The following is an 18,666-nucleotide window of genomic DNA, read 5'->3' as shown; positions in this document are numbered from 1 at the left end:
GTTAATACTGCAAAGTCATTCAGGGAACGGTTAATAAATAAATTTAAATTTTGTAGTTACTGGGACAACACAAAGCATAAATTTCCGGATAAGAATCCGAAATCAGTAATACTGTGAACACTATTTTGTAGTGATACAAGTTGTTTTCATGTAAATGTACAAATTTACTAGGGTCCGTAAGATTACATGAATATTTCTGTTCCAAACTACAAACAAACAAAAAATACAGTGTAGACAACCCAAGGGTCATGACGTCTGGAACGAACGGACAGACACTCTACTGTTACACTCTTGGTTTCTTTATGCAGTTGGAATATCCTATCATTGCATGACAATCTCCACAGCTACGCGGGAATCAAAACGCATACCAAGTGACATGCATTCACAATTAATTAACCTCATTCGTTTGAAAACATTTCTCAATCTCAGACATTTATCTGTGCGTGTTTAACTGCTGAAATGAAGCCTGTATTGCGATAAACCCTTGCCATTTATTCCGCATAGTTTAGATTTTTTTCACCTTGCAAATAATATTCAGATAACTATAACTTTCTCCGAGAAGAAACCCACTTCATAAATTTATTAAAACACGTATCACAAACTAGCTTGAAACCAGCTGCTTTGCTCACGCAGTTTCAGAGTACTGTTAAAATATTACTATTTAAAAAAGTTTGTGGTTAATTTCAAACATTTTAATAGATAAATAGAAGACTGTGCACGTGACTCAGAAGCGGTTTCTGACATCTTTCAGGAGGGAAAAATCTGTTATGTTACTGAGTGGATCGGTACTTAATGACAGAAACTTAACGTTCAGTTATTTCCATTTATTTTTGTTCTCTCAAAGAATGTGTTTTAAAACTTTAATAAAGAATTTAATGCTTTTAAATTAAGTATTTTTGTTTGAATATATTTTATTTCTAGTAAAAATGCCAACATTTGAACAAAAAATACATAAAAAAATGAAATGTGTGTTCAATGAATACGGAAAAAATTACCATTAAATTGAAAAACAAAACCACATATAATATTTTGGTGCTGGTAAATGTATTGGAGAAAACAAAACAAATGTCTTGTAATACGCACATTTATGAAAAGCCAAAAATGTTACGTCAAGACGCGCGTTTTTTTTCCTCCTTCATAATTACATATACGTTCCGAAACAGCCACGGCCAAACGATTGTGTCGTGAGATAAGCAGAACGTTAGATTGGATAGAGTAATGATGTGGGAAGGAAAGAGAGAGAGGAGGAGAGAGAGAGAGTGAAGATAATAATATTTGTGGTTTCACGCCGAACACTGTTAGGCAGAGAAAAGGCCGCGGGGATCAACGTGATTATATTGATCTCCGAACAGCTTGGACAGCGATATCCCATCAGTTGGGAGGTAGGCTCGGAAATGGGCAAAGAGCTTAAACGGGAGAGATTGGAACCGAATGAAAATAAACCATCTTGATTTCAACAGTTTTTTTTAAGCCATAACCGATTTCTATCGTTTCATTTCCAAAATTTTGCATCTGTTAAGCATAATTTGCAACCAAGTGTAATGCCTGAAGTCAATAAAAACTTACTCTGTGAAGTCATTCGAAGTCAGTATTTAATTATTTTTTTGTGATGACTACAACTGTAATAGAGCTATCAATGAATACTATACTAGTTAAACTTCTTGATGAGTTTTCTCAGCCATAAAGAAAACATTGTTATGGAAAGGTTCCGAGCTCATGTGTGAAGCTTTTTCGGAACGGTATGGAGCCTTCATCGGGAGATACCTCTGAATTTGTTTTATTTCTCCATTGTTGGTTACACCATATGTTATAGAGAAACCTAAATATAGGTCAAAAGATGACTAAGGAAACACGCAGAAACAAGCCGTTTGTGCCGTTATATATATATATTTTTTCCTGGCCAACTCCTTACACTGAATTATCTGTGCGATCCATGCATTTAACTTTGGACGTCAACTGATTATGGCTTCTTTTTCTTTGCGTTTTGAAGATGCATCTTGTTTTGTCCATTATTGAAGTTTCTCTATTACATTCATTGCAACCCATGGAGGGAAGAAAACTAAGGGTGTTGATGTGTGCGAACTTTTCCACGTTAATATTGGAGGTCAAAATGAATAGCAAAATATTTTTATTGGTTTTAAATGACATTTAAAGCTAATTAGCTCAGGCGTGTTATAATCATGTTTGTTTTTAACAATATTCACTTCATTTTGTTTTTTTACGTTTATTTACGTTTATTTAAAATGTTAAACAATGTTATACTACATTAGCCTTTATACAGCTATGAATTGTTTTGCAATCCATTTGCCAACCAGTTAACTTCGACCAAATATTGCAGAAGACCACACCATTTGCTTCAACCTCAGAGCATACACCGACTCCATAGACTAATTAATACCCCAGTGGAGTAACCAGAATTCTTGTATTTAAGAATTGTCTGGAGACGACATGCTGTGACGTAGTTGAAGTCACATTTTAATCTCAACATAGAGATGTCGTCACGACCAAAACATTGCGGAAATGTTGCTTGATAACGTCTAATGATGGCTAGTAAGTATGAATCAGAATCTCAGTCGTTAAGAACCAATCACTTTCATCAAAAAGAAAAAATGTCACTACACTTCCGACAATGTTCTGGGCGTCTAACAAATATGGCGTAAGTGTTAGTCAAAAAAAGAAGAAAAAATGCTTCACTCGGTTGCCATGTTAGCACGCAGACGTGGCCACCTCCTCTTGAACTTTGTTTTCCTGAATGCAAGAATCATTGAAAGACCGCACGAGTGAGAGAGATTATTTAACGAATCTCCTGAAATGTCGAGAGATGGTAAGGTTCCCGGAAAAAAAGTATTATTTAAAAAATGTCTGGCAATGAAACGTATATTTTGTCTTTCTTAATCACTATGTCTCACTTACCATTTGAGATTTATGTAATTCCCATGCTACTCTCCACAAACTGATAAAAAGAAAGCTGTTTAAACGGTACCTACAAATCTACAGTTATAACGTATACCAACCTCATTTCAGCGGGAATTAGCCCCACCATCTTTGATATTCTTTGCTATATTTCTGATATTGAAATATTTAACCAAAATTATTGGCACGTCAAGGCATAAATCATATCCCTCAGACCTCCCATGCCTTGTTGCAACCGGGCGACTACAACTATAATGATAATCACACCAGTTCACACGTGTTGACTTCAACAAGTAGCCAAAGCTGAGTCCTATGCCATGTCATGTATATAGTTACGAACGCGAGAGACCAGACAGCGATGCCAAGTTCGGAGCTGGCTGGCAACCTTGCACGGACACTGGCGTCACGCGCCGTGTCACGTCCCGTCCACTGACGTAAGGCATGCCACGTGCGCCTGGCCGGAATACAACCCCTCCCCCCTCAAACAGGCCCGCGCACCTTCTCGCCTAGGGCTATCATCACCATTAACAGCCTGGGAATTCCGGGCTTACAGCGGCCGCCCGCGTGGAGCGGCGCGAATAAGCGTCGCCGTTCTCGATGTTTCGGGCGTCGGGTCTCGGCCTCAGGATGACGCGACTCGACTAAGTTACTCTCGTCGGTTCGAGAAGGTCGCCACAGGTATATAAGCAGCGACGCCGGCCTCCGCGGGAGTTTCGCGACATTTCCCGAGCGAGTCAGTTCCGAGAGTCCAGGAGAGTTCCGTGGCGAGCGGAAGGGAAGTGCGACGTCGGCCGAAGAGGGGTGAGAGACACCCCACCCGCCCCCCCCCCTTCGAGAGCGACGAGATCGAGAGTGCGCGACTGTTGAGCCTAGCTCCTGTGAGGAACAAATTATTTGAAAATTGCAAGATGGTGAGGTGCTAATCTCCCTTAAGTTAAAGGAAAATGTTGGAAATAGGGGGGGGGGGGGGGGGAAGGAAAAAAAAATTACCAGGAAAAAAAATTAATTTGTTATGTATTTCCGTGGGATGATTTTTCCCCGGAGACAGCTCAGCGAGAGAAGACCATGTTCGTGTGTTTGGGGACGAGGTCATCTCGAGGGGAGCCGCTTGCGGACGACCAACATCTCCGTCTCGTGGGGCGCGGGGGCGGGCTGGGGGCGGCGGCGCAGGAAGGGCGCCAGCAGCCTGGGGTCCAGCGAGGCCGGGTCGCAGCCTCCCGTCGCGTGGCTGACCGGCACTCCCACCAGGAACACCAGCAGCGCGCCCGCCACCGAGTAGTACATGTAGGACAGCTGGTACAGCCAGAACACGTCCGTGTCCGTGGCCGTCGTCCTGCAAAACCACGTTAAAGCTGTGCCTACTCGCTCGGGCGTACCTACTGGAGAAACTAAACTTTAAATGGGGACGAACAACAACGCCTAAATACCACAACGCCGAAATGCCAAATCGACCACAACGCTGACAGCTAGAAAACTGCTGTGTACCACAACGCCGAATCACCACAACGCCGAAATACACTAACGCCGAAAAATGTCATTGCAGGACTGCCACAAAGGTTAGGTTAGGTTAGACTAGGTTAGGTTAGGTTAGGCTAGGCTAGGATAGGCTAGGTTAAGTTAGGTTAGGTAAGGATTAGGTTTGATTGTGGTATTTTGGCGTTAAGGTACATTTAAGAAACACACACAAATTCATTCAGTTGTTATTTCGGCGGCGAGATCAATTTTTGACATTCGGCGTTATGGTATTTCGGCGTTGTGGTAACGACCAATTTTAAACTGGCCGTGCAAATAATTAGTACCTATATAATAAAATAATTATAATGCTGAAATGATATTATAAATACGGTTGGTAAAGTATAAATTCAATAAAATAAAAAAATAATTTAAAAAATAATTCAGTATTCCATATCAATATAAACACGTGTATAAATTTAATTATTTAATTTAGTAAAACAAACGAGATAAATTTTTATTTGTAATGAAAACCAATAAATATGCAGATTGTTCATCCTTATTTATTAATTATAATTATTTTTAATAATTTATAATGCAACTATATTATACATTCGAGAACGTAGCCTCACTTACATAAATACACTTGGACCTGTATTCAATATCAATCCTAAAGTATATGATTTAAAATAACATATATAATTTTTATTTTTATGTAGCCTTTTTTCATAATATCAGTTTTTTGTTGAATTTTGCGCGTGCATCGCAAAAATTGATTCTCATAATTTTTTCGTAACTCATCTAAAGAGATTTAAAATTTAAAAAAAAACGTGAGCGATTCTTTCCAGTTCTCGCCAGTGATATGTAACATCTAAACTCGGTAACATGCAAATTCACCTGTACTCACGTTGAAAATACACTTATAATGCGAAACTCAAACACGAGTTTTAACGTAGAATTAATCCTTAAAATAATGCCGATATATATTTGTGTTTACAACTACATTTCTGGACGCGAATAAAAAACGTACTTTTCCGCACCCGCCGCTAGAATACGCTGCCGGAGCAGCTACGTCAACTATCGAATCGTTCTATTTGCAGGCCGAAATTTTGAAATATATAAAGAAACGGCTCAGATAAAAGCGAAAAATATTTGGAAAAAAAAACTAAGTCCCCGGGTTTTTACCTGAATTTCTACACATAAATTTATTAAAATACTGCCCGTCTTGCAAAAAATTACTAAACAGATAATCTTTTAAAGTTTCCCTATGTCTGTGTGAAATGTGGTTAGCACCATCCGCTACAGATCGCAGCATCGTGGTGGTTGTTGCACATTTCCGTTCCTTGACTTACGTCGCATTCACGGAATTACTCCCACCAAATGCCGTATACCGAGAGCTAACATCAAAATGTTCGGGTCTTAGCAGATGAGCATTGTTTTCACTGAAGACCCTGTCCTAGGGTCGCGGGAAAGTTTGTTCTAGAGTAGAACCGATAATATCTGATCAAAAAACTCACATAAACGCGTTTGCCAAGACGACGCTAGTTAACATACGACAGCAGCTATTATGGCTCACGTAGAAATATAGCTGGAGTGGTGGCTCTAGAAATACTTTTCGGCCAAGGAAAGAGGCAATTGCAAAAGTTTTCATTATGTTCTCGGACTCATTCTGTATGTTTTTTCCAATCTCAGCGGGAACCTGGACATTTTTATGACGTGCTTGTTGATTAGTTTCTTTTAATTCAGTAAGTTACTATGAAAGGAAACATAAATATACCCAATTATACAAAAACAAGTCTTGGGTGGTTGTGTATAGCCCCTGATGCCCCTTTCTTGGGTCCGCGCTTGCTATAATCAGCGAACCTAAGTTATCGGACAGCATCTGGCTTAAATATGCCAGTAAATTGCGGCAATCGGTTCGGAGCCGACTGAAATCTCGAAAGAACAGTCACTTCAAGCAATTTTTACGCGTTGGCTACGCTAAGGCAAAGCAGTTGCACAATGCTTTTTGGCTACAGTTTAAAACCGGCGCGTCAATTAAAACGACTTTCCACGGGAACATGATCCATGATTGAACTGGAATCAGCTGGTCGTAACAAATAGATGAGGTAGGCCTGCATCTAAGAGTTCACGCTGTCTGCGAATTAGGTCGACAGTGATCCTCTGTGTGCAATTGTGATTGCCTGATCATTTTTGGGCCCTCTTTGAGTCGGATCTCCTGATAAACCGGATCAGATTTGTAAACATTTTATTTAATGATCACATAATTTTTTTAATACGTTGGCAATAATGTTAACTACAATCTACAATTACGCCAAATATTCAGTTTTGAGTTTCCTTCACTGTGCAGTTCCTGCACAACTGATAGAATTACGGTAATGAAATGCTTTATGTCGAATTCAAGAAAACGCACCAGCTGACAAACATCATGGCGCTATTGTAACGTCAGCCCAACACCACTCCAGCTGAAACACCAATGATAAAGCGTTTCTGTCGCCATGCTTCATTCAAACTACATATGTGTTTCAAACTTTAAAACAGAAGACCATGGACCAATTCTTTGATAATAGATTATGCTTTTTATACTTTCTAATATCTTGAAAATAATATAGGGCATTTATACACTATGTATTCTTGTTACAAAATTTAGGTTTTCATTGTAATAAACTTTAGGTCTCTTATTTAAGGATTTTATTTTTCTAATTACTTAAATTACCCTAATCATCCAGAGTTTCGATTTTCCTGAATCCCTTTCGTACCAGTTAGTCCGGATAGACCATATTTGACTGTAGTTGGTTACTAACCCACAATATTCCCAATGTAAAATATCACAAACGTATTACAAAGAAAATAAAACAATCCTATGCATGAAAAAAGCATATTCACAATAAAAAAAAGTTAATCTAGTCTTATTTTTCTAAAGGTAATAATTTTGAATGAAGTAAAACAAGCGAAACATCCTTCGTATCGCGTGTTTTAAGACCCTTCACGACAGCCTCTTAGTGAATTTAATGTACATCCCTGTTCCCTTAAATATCATCATGACCAGGAAGAAATCAACCGAACTGCTGGGTTATTTCGGTCCGGCCTCATCATTAAAGGCTTGTTACGGCCGCTTCGCACAGAAGCCTGTGGTCAAATGTCGATGTCAGCTCGCAGTGGAAGAATGGCTCAAGGCCAAAAATACGCAGGAAAAAAAATTCTGTACATTTACAAAATTTTCCTTTGGAAACTAATGAACAAGAAATTGTTTATGATGGTACAAGAAAGATATTATAACTCTGTACAACACATGGCTGTGGTTATTTCTTGCATGTATGAAACATGTTTTCCGAGATAATACTTAGTATTTCTTATGAAAATTGGTGCATGATTTTATATTTCAATTGATAATATTTCAAACATGGAGAACACAATCGAATGTTGAATAATTTGACTTTATTTTAGTTTTATTGCGATTATTAGTGTGCGCAGTTTATACTGGATAGATTTCAGGGAATGATTTACAAGTAAACTCTAATTATTGGAGTTACTGGGACAGCACAAAACATAACTGCTCGGATAAGAATCCGAATCCAGTATTGCTGCGAACACTATTTTTTAGTGAGTGTTACAGTAGTTTTCCTGTAAATTTACTAATATCTGTAATTTTACATGAATATTTATGTTCCATTTACAGAAAAATATATTTAGTGCAGGATAGTTAGCAGTAGTATTCTGTGTGAACATTAGTGTATTGAAGTTTAAAAGTTGCTGTCAGTTTGGCATGCGAGTGCCGACTAAGTTAGTGTAAAGTACGAGAATCATCCCAATAGAGTTGAAGCTGGGCTTTATGCCATCATTTTTGAATGCGACTGTTTCTTTGGGTGTCCCACTGCGTACGCATTACATTTTGCGTTCCTTAGAAGATTTGTTCGGCGGTCTATGCGTTATTTTTTTTTAAATAGAACCCAGGCAACTAACAATTCATGACTAAAATTTTTGCCTGTCTACATGCAACGTTGTTTCCCGCTGGAGGTTAATTACCTGAATCTCAACAGCCACGGATAACACTTACAGAAATGCATCTAATAACTTCATTTTGAAGTTTTGATGCTATACTTCTTTAGGAGCGTTGAGGGTGATATTTTAAGTATGCAATGGAATTTTAAAAAAATGCGCGCACGTTACACAGCGGAATTAAACATTTTGAAGTCCAATGCGGATGTGCGTTTCTGTATTCAGCCACAAGCGGAAGTCGTCAAGATAGCGGACCCACGTGTGCCAGTATTCACTCGTATGTATTCACTTTCGTGAACACTGGGAAATGCAGTAAGCCTATTGGTGTGACAAATGAAACTTTATGATAGCCTAACTATCCTTAATTATATTTTGTAAACTTGAATAGTCATATCAAGACATATTTGCATCTGAAAAAAAACTATAAATTACTAGCCAAGAAATTTGTGTTGGAACAAACATGGCGTTAAAGATATTTAACATTTTGTTGGTTCTTTATAGCAATCGAAACGCTGAACTGTCTTTACTGTTGTTTTTTGTTCCAACTAAGGGCGCAGTCCAAAAGAAACATTAAAACAAACAAGTATAACTTATAACGCGTATACAACAGTACATTCAATTATTTTCACAAACATTTGCTGTAAGCGTAAAACTAAAATAAAAATGGCTTGTGAAGCTGAGTTTTCGTCCGTGTTTATAAATCTAAGCAAAGAAACGCAAAATGCCGCAAGAAGCGCATTTCGTAAAATATTTAAATAACCCTATTTTTTTTATTACCCGTTTATTAATTATAAGAGAACAACAATAGAAACGAAATCAACAGTCAAATTTAAAATCCTTTCTTTTAAGCTTACGTTTCCGCCTTTTGTACCTAAAATAAAGCATTGTTTAAACTTTTAAATATGCTGCTGCATGTATAGAAGGCATCTATTTTCTATTAACAGCTTGCTCGTTTCATTTGTTAAAATTCCGCACAGCTAGAGTGAACAACAAATCAAACTAAACTACTGAGCGTTTCACATGCTTTCACGATAAACATAAAGAGGGGAAAAAAACTAGGTTTGAAATTAGTTTCTACGGTTTTATGATTTCGTGTTTCAGAGTTGGTGACGTTCACACGAGTAAAATCCTTTGGTATACGACCGCTGTCCGCTTGCATTAGTGTCTTTGCACGTATCTTACGAAGTTTCTAAAGCCGAGACTAAAGCTACGGCTACACAGGTCGCTGTGTTCGCTATGTTGGCGATGTTGCCAGGTGTTTGGTCCTCGGCTATTTTTCTAAAACGTCTTTTAATTCGCGAATGCAAAGATAAACAATAAAACATCTGTTTTCGCGCGGAATTGTGCTGTATTTCTGTGTTTGCTTTAAATTAGTATTATTTCGATGTAAAATTTGATTCAAAAAGTACGAAATTGTCCATGTTCATGGAATAAATCGATAGATGAATATAGGACGTAACACATGCCAGATAATGACTGGGATTTAATTTCATAGGAGGTTATTAAGTAAATAATAATTATTGGTATTTATTACCGTTCTTAATTTTCCTTTAATTTCATTGACGATTAATCATATCATAGAATTATATTGTCATATAACTATCGTTGATTTATTTATAAAATATTTCATAAAAATTAAATACGCACTTATTTAATGGTATTTAGATTCTTCAAGTCATTTTTTTTATGTCAACCTTAGTATTTAATTGGGTTGTATAAAGTTTTAAATTAATATTTAGTGTATACATGTAGTATTTGACATTTATTACTTAATTATTTATTTTATAAAAAAAAAAAAATTTGGGTTTCCCCAAACTCTTGAAAAACTCAGGATTGTAGGATTGCGTGGAAAAAAAATAATTATAATGATTTGTGAATGACATACAAAAACTAAGTAATAAGTGTCAAAAATTACTCAAAACTGAATACAAACATGATTACATGCTCTTAGTTCATGCCATGACTGACATAAAAATTTAGATTTTAAGTTTTATTAAAAAAAAAAAGTGAGTCTTTCAGTACTCGTCAGAGATGTGTAACGTCTAACCTTGGTAACGAGTGAATTCGCGTGTCCTCGTGTTGCAAATACACTTATGATTTAACTCAGGATTCTTTAAAGTAATGCCAAGCTTAAAAAAATATACGAAAAATTGTGTTTCCGACTACATTACTGGCCGCAAATCACACGTAGTTTCCGCACACGCCGCTAGATAAAAGTAAAAAAAAGACTAGATTTTCGACAAGTAACATTTTTGAAACACTGCCCGTCTTGTTGAAAATTCATTAAGCTAACAACTGCAGAGTTTCTCTTTGGCTTTGTGAACATTTGGTTCGCGCCGCCCCCTGCAGATGGCGGCACCGCGGTCGACACGCGTTTCCGTTGGGAAGCCTAAGATGTCCATCAAGTTCTGTCCCTGCCCGAACACGCCCGAATATTCACCTTCGGCCAAACTCGGGTTTATTTATATATATTTATATTTCTCTGTTTATTTTAATGTAGCTATACTAACCTAACTAACCGCTCATAGTGTTTTAATGTAGCTAACCTAACCGACCACTTTTAATATTTGAATTCATTTTTCCTGCGCAAAAAAAAAAAAACAAATCCCGAAGTTGGCCGAAGGTGAATATTCGGGCGTGATCGGGCAGGGACAGAACTTTATGGACATCTTAGGCTTCCGGTTTCCGTTCCTCGGATGAAATTGCCCCCACGGGCGCACGGGATAGCGGGAGCGGAAAGCAGCCCGGGTCGGTGTAAGGGTCTCACGCTCGCCTGTGCGCGGCGCCGGGCGTCACGGTGAAGTTGGCGGCGACGTCGAGGTCGACGCAGCCGTCGGTGGACAGCGGCAGCCAGGGGTACTCGAGGCTCCCGCGCGCGGCGGCCACCTTCGCCCCCACCACGATCCAGCTGACTCCCGACAGGCTCGCCGCAGCGCCCCACAGCGCGCCCTGCAACGAGCGTTCACATAACAACAAAAGCGCGCCCTGAAACGAGCGTTCACAGAACAAAAGCGTGCCCTGCAACGAGCGTTCACAGAACAGCAGCGTTCCCTGAAACGAGCGTTCACAGAACAAAAGCGCGCCCTGCAACAAGCGTCACAACAGAAACACGCCCTGCAACGAGCGTTCACAGAACAGCAGCGTTCCCTGCAACGAGCGTTCTCAGAACAACAGATGCGCGCCCTGCAACGAGCGTTCACAGAACAGCAGCGTTCCCTGCAACGAGTGTTCACAGAACAACAGAAGCGTGCCCTGCAACGAGCGTTCACAGAACAAAAGAAGCGCGCCCTGCAACGAGCGTTCACAGAACAACAGCGTTCCCTGCAACGAGCGTTCACAGAACAACAGAAGCGCGCCCTGCAACGAGCGTTCACAGAAGAAAAGCGTGCCCTGCAACGAGCGTTCTCAGAACAACAGAAGCACGCCCTGCAACGAGCGTTCACAGAACAACAGAAGCGTTCCCTGCAACGAGCGTTCACAGAACAGCAGCGTTCCCTGCAACGAGCTTTCACAGAACAGCAGTGTTCCCTGCAACGAGCGTTCACAGAACAACAGAAGCGCGCCCTGCTCCGAGCGTTCACAGAACAGCAGCGTTCCCTGCAACGAGCGTTCACAGAACAGCAGTGTTCCCTGCAACGAGCGTTCACAGAACAACAGAAGCGCGACTCTAGCGGTGGAAGCTGAAACCATGTTTTGCGCGACATCTGCCGGGTGCGCCCATAACTACTAGCAAAACAAAATATTTATTTATACAGGTAAGCTAAAAACAATTTCCTTTTTTTTTACTGAAGGCATTAAAACCTGTAATTAACTGTATGTTTAATATTACTTACCTTAATTTTTTTTAAATGTTAATTAAAACCCTGGAGACTCACCTTGTGATTGGCCCAGGGATATAGCATGCCGATAGAGAATACCCCAACTAGAGTTCCGGAAGATACTCCTTGGAGGGTGTATACAACCTGTAAAATTTCAACAATCTTGGCCATTGTAACCCACACAAAATTGCTCTAAAGTAGACTGTTCTAAAGTAGGCTGCAGGCTTTCCGAGGCTCAGTCACTTGGCATCATTATTATGTATCGACGTTTCGCTCGGCGTTGCAGCAAGCATCGTCAGGGTTGAGAATTGACTGAAAGTTGGAAGGTTGAGAGGGCTGTGTACGTACTGCAATGGTACGGTATTACCGAAGGAAGATATGCTGTTTATTGCACTGTAAATTTTTTTTCGTACTTTATACAAGGAAAATCCTTGTAAACCTAGTCGCCAACGATATCACTTGTAAAACTAGAAGGCAGAGCTTTGTAAAATGCAAATGATACAATGTTCTTCCTTGCAAATTTTTCAAGTGATATCGTTGGCAACTGAGTTTCCATATACTGTGCTTGTAAAAGTACAAAAAAATATTATAGTGTATGTGTGGTATTTAATTATGAACAATGAATGCAAATTTATAAACACAAACCACTGAAAACTCTATGATATAGAAAAATACCATCTACAAGTAGAACCTACTCCATGTATTTGTTCTGTTTACGTTTTAATACCCGATACCTGTTGTTTGTTTGAAAATTGCATTCCTATTATTTCTAAGTTATCTTTTACTAAACATCTGCAGTTCCGTGGGTTCTGAATTATTTAGGAATTTTTGGAACGAAAGTTCAAAATTTATAATAATGTTTAATGTTTATTATTAGCGTGGCCTCGGCGCGCCGTTTGAATTGTATTTATTAGTGAAATTGAAAATTAACATCCCATGAGCGTTGGAACACCACAGACAAACAATACTTGCCAGGGGATCTTTTTTTTCTGGTAACCAACCACAAAAGACCTCCTCCTATTGACTTTAGTGGCAGTTTGAAGAATACATCTGGCATATTATATATATCTCCCGCTACCAAATTCTAGTTCACAGATAATTTTCAATCCTGAATGTGCTTGCTGCATTGTAGAGTTAAACTTTGTAACATAATACACCTGCGAAGCAGCTTAAACTCGAAAAGCAAGAAAGTTTAACATTGCTCTAGTTGATTTATAAGTTTACCAAAGTCGAAGCAATTAGAAATTGTAAATACACAAACCATAAAATATATATTTTTTCACCAAGTATTAAAATTAATATAAAAACTCATTATTGCCGTTTAAACAATTGAGCATACCTATACTATATATATACACTGAGAGAGAGAGAACAGAAGCTTCTTGATGCTTTGAATTGTCAAGAAATAATGAACACTGGACATTTAAAAAGCAATTTGGATACCATCATCAACGTACTTTCACCCGGTGATTTTTAAATATATTCTCTGACGACCACTGCCATCCACCATCGTTTAACAATACGAACACTGCAAACACCATCTCCAATATTAACACAGCAATCTCCATCTTCCAAAACTATTCCACAGTAACTACCATCGTCCAATACCATCAGCACAGTAACCATCATCATCAAAATCTTCCAATTCAGCAACCACCATCTTCCAACATTCCATCACGGTGATTTCCAGTAGATGGATCACCACTGATACTCAATTTTTCCCTTATATAGAAAACAATACTGCTACACAGCCCTCACTATCTTCTTGAAACTAATAGCATTAACTTACTTGCCAACATAATACCATCACTTATCTCAATATCACTGCCACCCCATCTGCACAGAAACCTCTATTACCACTATCACTGCTAACACCAGTGAAGTGTTTACAACCCATTTAAGAGAGTGGCACACGATTTTTACTCCAACAATTTTCTCCTAGACATTACAGTTTTCTTACCATTTTATCTCATTCAATGTTTTTGTCTATTTCGTTGTCCATATGGAATGTTTAAACCTATTACTTGTCTAATTAAAAAGTCCGTTAAAACTTTTTTAAGGTTGCATCATAAAAATATAATACCTACTTTATCTCATATCATGTTTCATAGTTTGTAAAATATAACATTCAAAAACAATACAGTATTTGCTAGTGGAGGTTTTATGTGGAACTAACATGCATGTCTAATTTTTATTTGGGTGGAGAGAAGTAAAGTTGTTGTGTAAAGTAAAGTGGAGAGAAGTAAAGATGGTGGTTTACCAAAGTTTACCCTTTGCAAATACTCTCTTGGCATACACCGCACCACAATAACCCCCACAACCACCACCAAACACCAACGCCAACACCGTAGCCACCAACAGCATCAACACATCACCACCAGTACACTCACCACCGTAACCCTCACCACCACCATAACCAACATCCAACACTAACACCAATACCATCACCACCAACATGAAAAAATCATGAAGAAATCCCCATAGCTTCCACCACCACAACTAACATTCAACACCAACGGCAAAATCTTAACACCACCGCCACCACCACCACCACCACCACCAAAAACAACAACAACCACCAATTCTGCTAACAAGAACATCTTTACACCCTGAGGACTCTGGAACTAAGCTTTGTTCCCGAGCACGACGAAGATGTCACCTCCAGCACGCCGCCCATCCTCTCGACGACGAACACCTGCAGCAGACTGGCGAGTCCGAGGGCGACCACCAAGACCCTGAGGATCAGGTTCCCGTGCCTCTCGCACCTGGAGCCCTCTATCGCCGGCTTCACGAAGTCCTCGAATATGGCGCCCGCCAGGCTGTTCAGGTTGCTCGAGAGAGTGCTGGAAGAACAATTTTAATTTTTTTCCTAACCTAACTAAAACTAAGTGTATTTTGGAGGGGTCCGGGTTAGGGAGGGACCTAGGTGCGTCTCAGGCCGAAGCTTATACGCCTAGTCATGCTGGGATTAGCCATGCAGGGAGAGGGTCGCATTCATCATGTGCTAGGAGGGGGATTGGCCAGCCATGGCAGCGATTGGCGCCATGACTAACTCCCCTCACTCTTAAATCTAGACTATAACTGGATATAGGTTGGGCCCAGGTAAAACCTGCACAGACACAGGGAAAAACCCTGGGCACATTCATGCGGGATGCAAATTGGCATGCATTACGTGTAGGAATTTACAGGAGACAGAGGATGGTCTGGATGAAGTGTTGGACAGAGTAGAAAAGAGTCTACCATGCGGGGGTTGGGCACTTGGACTCGTGGTCTGCTTTGCTATTTGTCCAGTACTGGATTTAGTGACCAGGGACGCAAGCGCCCCTGGTGGTAAGGGAAGCCTGTCTGTTCCGTTGTGGCCCGAACAGTTCCGAAGTTCGCCGAAGTACGCCGCTCACTCGAGCAACTTTGGTAGCACCTATTACACGAGAAAAAACTCATCAAGTGCCTGGTATGTAAGTTTGTCTACTTTTCTTCTCTTTTTTTCACGTGCTGACTGGCAGCGGAGTGAGTGACCAATGTAGCCACTCACCGCCAGGGGGTGAGAGCGCCCCTGGCTATAAATCCAGCACTGGATACAAACAAGGGACGCAAATCTGTAGTATTCGCAAGGGGTCCACAAGGAAATATCCATCCGTTTGATGGTAGGGGAGGAGGCCTCATTTATTGAACGTGGGGTTAATCATCTCTGGATACGGTGTTTGTGTGTTGTGTCCTCCCCATATTTTGGCTTAGATGCATGCGATAAGCAGATAACTTTAAAAGACTCGAAAAAATATTTTTTTTAAAGTATTTGTTAAATTAATTCGGAACTAATTAGTATGCACAAATTTATCCTCGAAATTTTATTTTAGTTAAAATATTGCACAATATTGTGTAGTTAAGAAACTTAATTTTCCTGCACCATTTAACTGACTCCCATTCTATATGAAACGTTTATTTGATTAGGTATGTTACATTTCGAATATATACCTCGAGTTTAATTTAATCAGAGGGTGGAAACAATATTTTAAAATAGACTCAGGCACTAAAATCAAACGCAAATGATTGGTATGTATTAATAACATACCTAAAAATATTTTCTCTATCATAGCATTGCATTTTTTTTTATACGAACAGCAGCTGGGGTGTAATCAATACGTAAGCCAGAAACGTTATAAGGAGGTACAGTTTCGGTTATTGCTGTGTGCTATTTTCCTTTCTACAAATGTATTATTATTCCAGTAATGAGTAGGTAGGTTTTTTTTTTTACAAGGAGCAGACTGAAACATCCAAAGCTATCATTAAATCAATGGAGCCCTGTATCAATTGCTGGATGCCTGACTTCTTTTTCTGTTTAAAAAAAGACTCTTCATTTCCACTTCGGTACGTCCTTGCAGAGAGAGTGACTCCCCGGATGTTTGTAAAGGAAAATAAAATATTTTATTGTTGTTAAGTAAGAAAAAAGAAATGCCTTATTTTTTTAAATTATGTTTACATAGGTAATTTATTATTTTACAAAAACTAGTTCATCAAACAAAATCCGTGTATTTATTCAGATTCAAACTTCTCATTCCCCTATGATCTTCAAAAATTTTAATAATTTTTTCGTCGACAAAATGTATGTGGCAATACCAATTTTTATAAAATTTTTGTATTTTAAATTTAGATTTATTACAAAAAATTCCCGTCCGTAAATTAGTAATAATAATAATTTTTCAACCGGCATTTCAAAATCCCTCGCATCACAATACGCTGCCATTAATTTTGCTCCAAATATACCCACGGATAGATTTAAATATTATGGTTAATATTTGACGTTACTTTATTATTTACTAGTATGCAAATATCTTAACTTATATATTTTTAATAGATTATAAGTAAGGATTGATTCTAAAGGATACAAAAAGTATTTAACTGGTCCGTATATGCAGCCCACTGCACGCATACCTTTCGCCTAACAATGTCGCAAAGAAGCTGTCATCGTTGGCAACATAAAAGAAAAAAAACTGTCGCGAGATTCTGGACATCAGTGATATTTTATTCACTAATTAACATATAGGTAACATGTTTTTGATTTCAGGGATTTTTGAAGTGAAAACTTCTATGGGAAGGTTTGGATAGAGAGTAAATTCATGTAAGGTAAGGTCACGTCACGTGTTAACGATAACACTATATCTGTTCGTATTAGTATTACTTATTGCGCTTCTAAATCTTAAGTATACGATTACTGTGCAGTAGAAAGTGAGTATAAAATATATTAATATTCTCATATAGATATATAGTTTGAGTAACGAAGAAAACGGAGTCTTTGTTGCAATATAACCTAAAAATTAAGATCATTATTTATTTTTTAATACCTACAATTACTATGCAATGCGTATTTTATAGTAATTTAGGAGTTATTTTACTAACGTGATAAAACAAATTTGTTGAGTGATAATATTTTTTTCGTAAACATTGCGAAAATGTTTTCACTTCTGCCGGCAGTCCTCATGACTGCTTTGAAATTTTTTGTTGTATTTGTTTTTTTTTTATTCTGATGATGATTGGGTGGCAGCCCTGGGGGCAGTTTCGGATACGCAGCAACCACCACTGGGAGATTTAAACGGCGCGAGCAGGGCTTCACCAGGCGTGATGATACCGCGATGGAGCGCCACTACCTTCCGCAAGTGCAGAGGTGAAAGGACAAAAACAACAACAACAATAACAGCAAGCGTTTCTGGACTCAGGGAAGAAAATACCCACCCCCAACGCACAAGTAATAAGATCTCCCTGATCCGGTCGGGAATCGAAGCTGGAAAGTAGCCCCAGATGCTAGAACCCAGTGGCGTCCAACGTGTGGCCCGCGGGCCACGAGTTGTATCCCGCCCACACTGACAAAAACCACTGAATAAATTTGAATCAAACAAGAGATGAACTCTAGCGAAACTCCAGTCTTCATGAATTAAATTAATTTTTTTTTTAGTCGCTGTTCAGACGAGGACTGCGATTTTACTGATATAACGGCTAAGTAGTTCGTTCTGACGTCCTGTGGCATACCAAAAAGGGGGGTTGTCTGTAAAGTCGGTTTACGGACGATAATTTTAAGTGATAACGTTATAAGAAAAAATTGATGAAAAATTGCATACTTTTTAATTTTCAAATATTATTTACAGTGTTTGCAAATTTATGTTAATAATTGGTTTAAATGTTATCACGAAATATTAGTTAAAAAAACCCGCCTTGACCTGTTTGATATTATAGAAGATTTTCTCGCACGGTGGTTGGCCGGTTTTTGCACGCTCGGCTCAGGCGGAACGTGACAATGTTTCGTGCGTGCAGCCGGCGTTCATCGATTTATAAGACGTTATCACGTCAAAAAACCACACAAAAATGAAGGGGATGTGTGTTTTTCGTCGGTTTCGCGATTGGCCCGCGTCGTTTAAAAGTTGGCCGTCTCTTCTTTCAATCACAGAGCCTGCAGATTGGATGGTTGCGGCGAGGTCTAAACAATCATGTAACT

At 39.0% G+C, this 18,666-nt stretch overlaps 1 protein-coding gene across 1 annotated transcript in view; it reads right to left on the bottom strand.

Annotated features, from left to right (window-relative positions):
* Positions 1–3,910: 3,910 nt before the first annotated feature.
* The window catches only part of LOC134534958 (sodium-coupled monocarboxylate transporter 1-like), a 32,468-nt gene continuing 17,712 nt past the window's right edge, over positions 3,911–18,666 (bottom strand). The window contains exons 10-13 of the mRNA XM_063373712.1: positions 14,842–15,025; positions 12,240–12,326; positions 11,132–11,313; positions 3,911–4,246 (exon numbers count right to left, since the gene is read on the bottom strand). Of these exons, the coding sequence (XP_063229782.1) occupies positions 4,003–4,246; positions 11,132–11,313; positions 12,240–12,326; positions 14,842–15,025 (697 nt within the window). The 3' untranslated portion in view covers positions 3,911–4,002. The remainder of the gene's footprint in view (positions 4,247–11,131; positions 11,314–12,239; positions 12,327–14,841; positions 15,026–18,666) is intronic.

This window comes from Bacillus rossius, chromosome 8 (assembly GCF_032445375.1).
Source record: "Bacillus rossius redtenbacheri isolate Brsri chromosome 8, Brsri_v3, whole genome shotgun sequence".
Lineage (NCBI taxonomy): Eukaryota > Metazoa > Arthropoda > Insecta > Phasmatodea > Bacillidae > Bacillus > Bacillus rossius.
The sequence above is the reverse complement of the archived record's forward strand: the minus strand, read 5'-3'. Positions and strand labels throughout refer to the sequence as shown.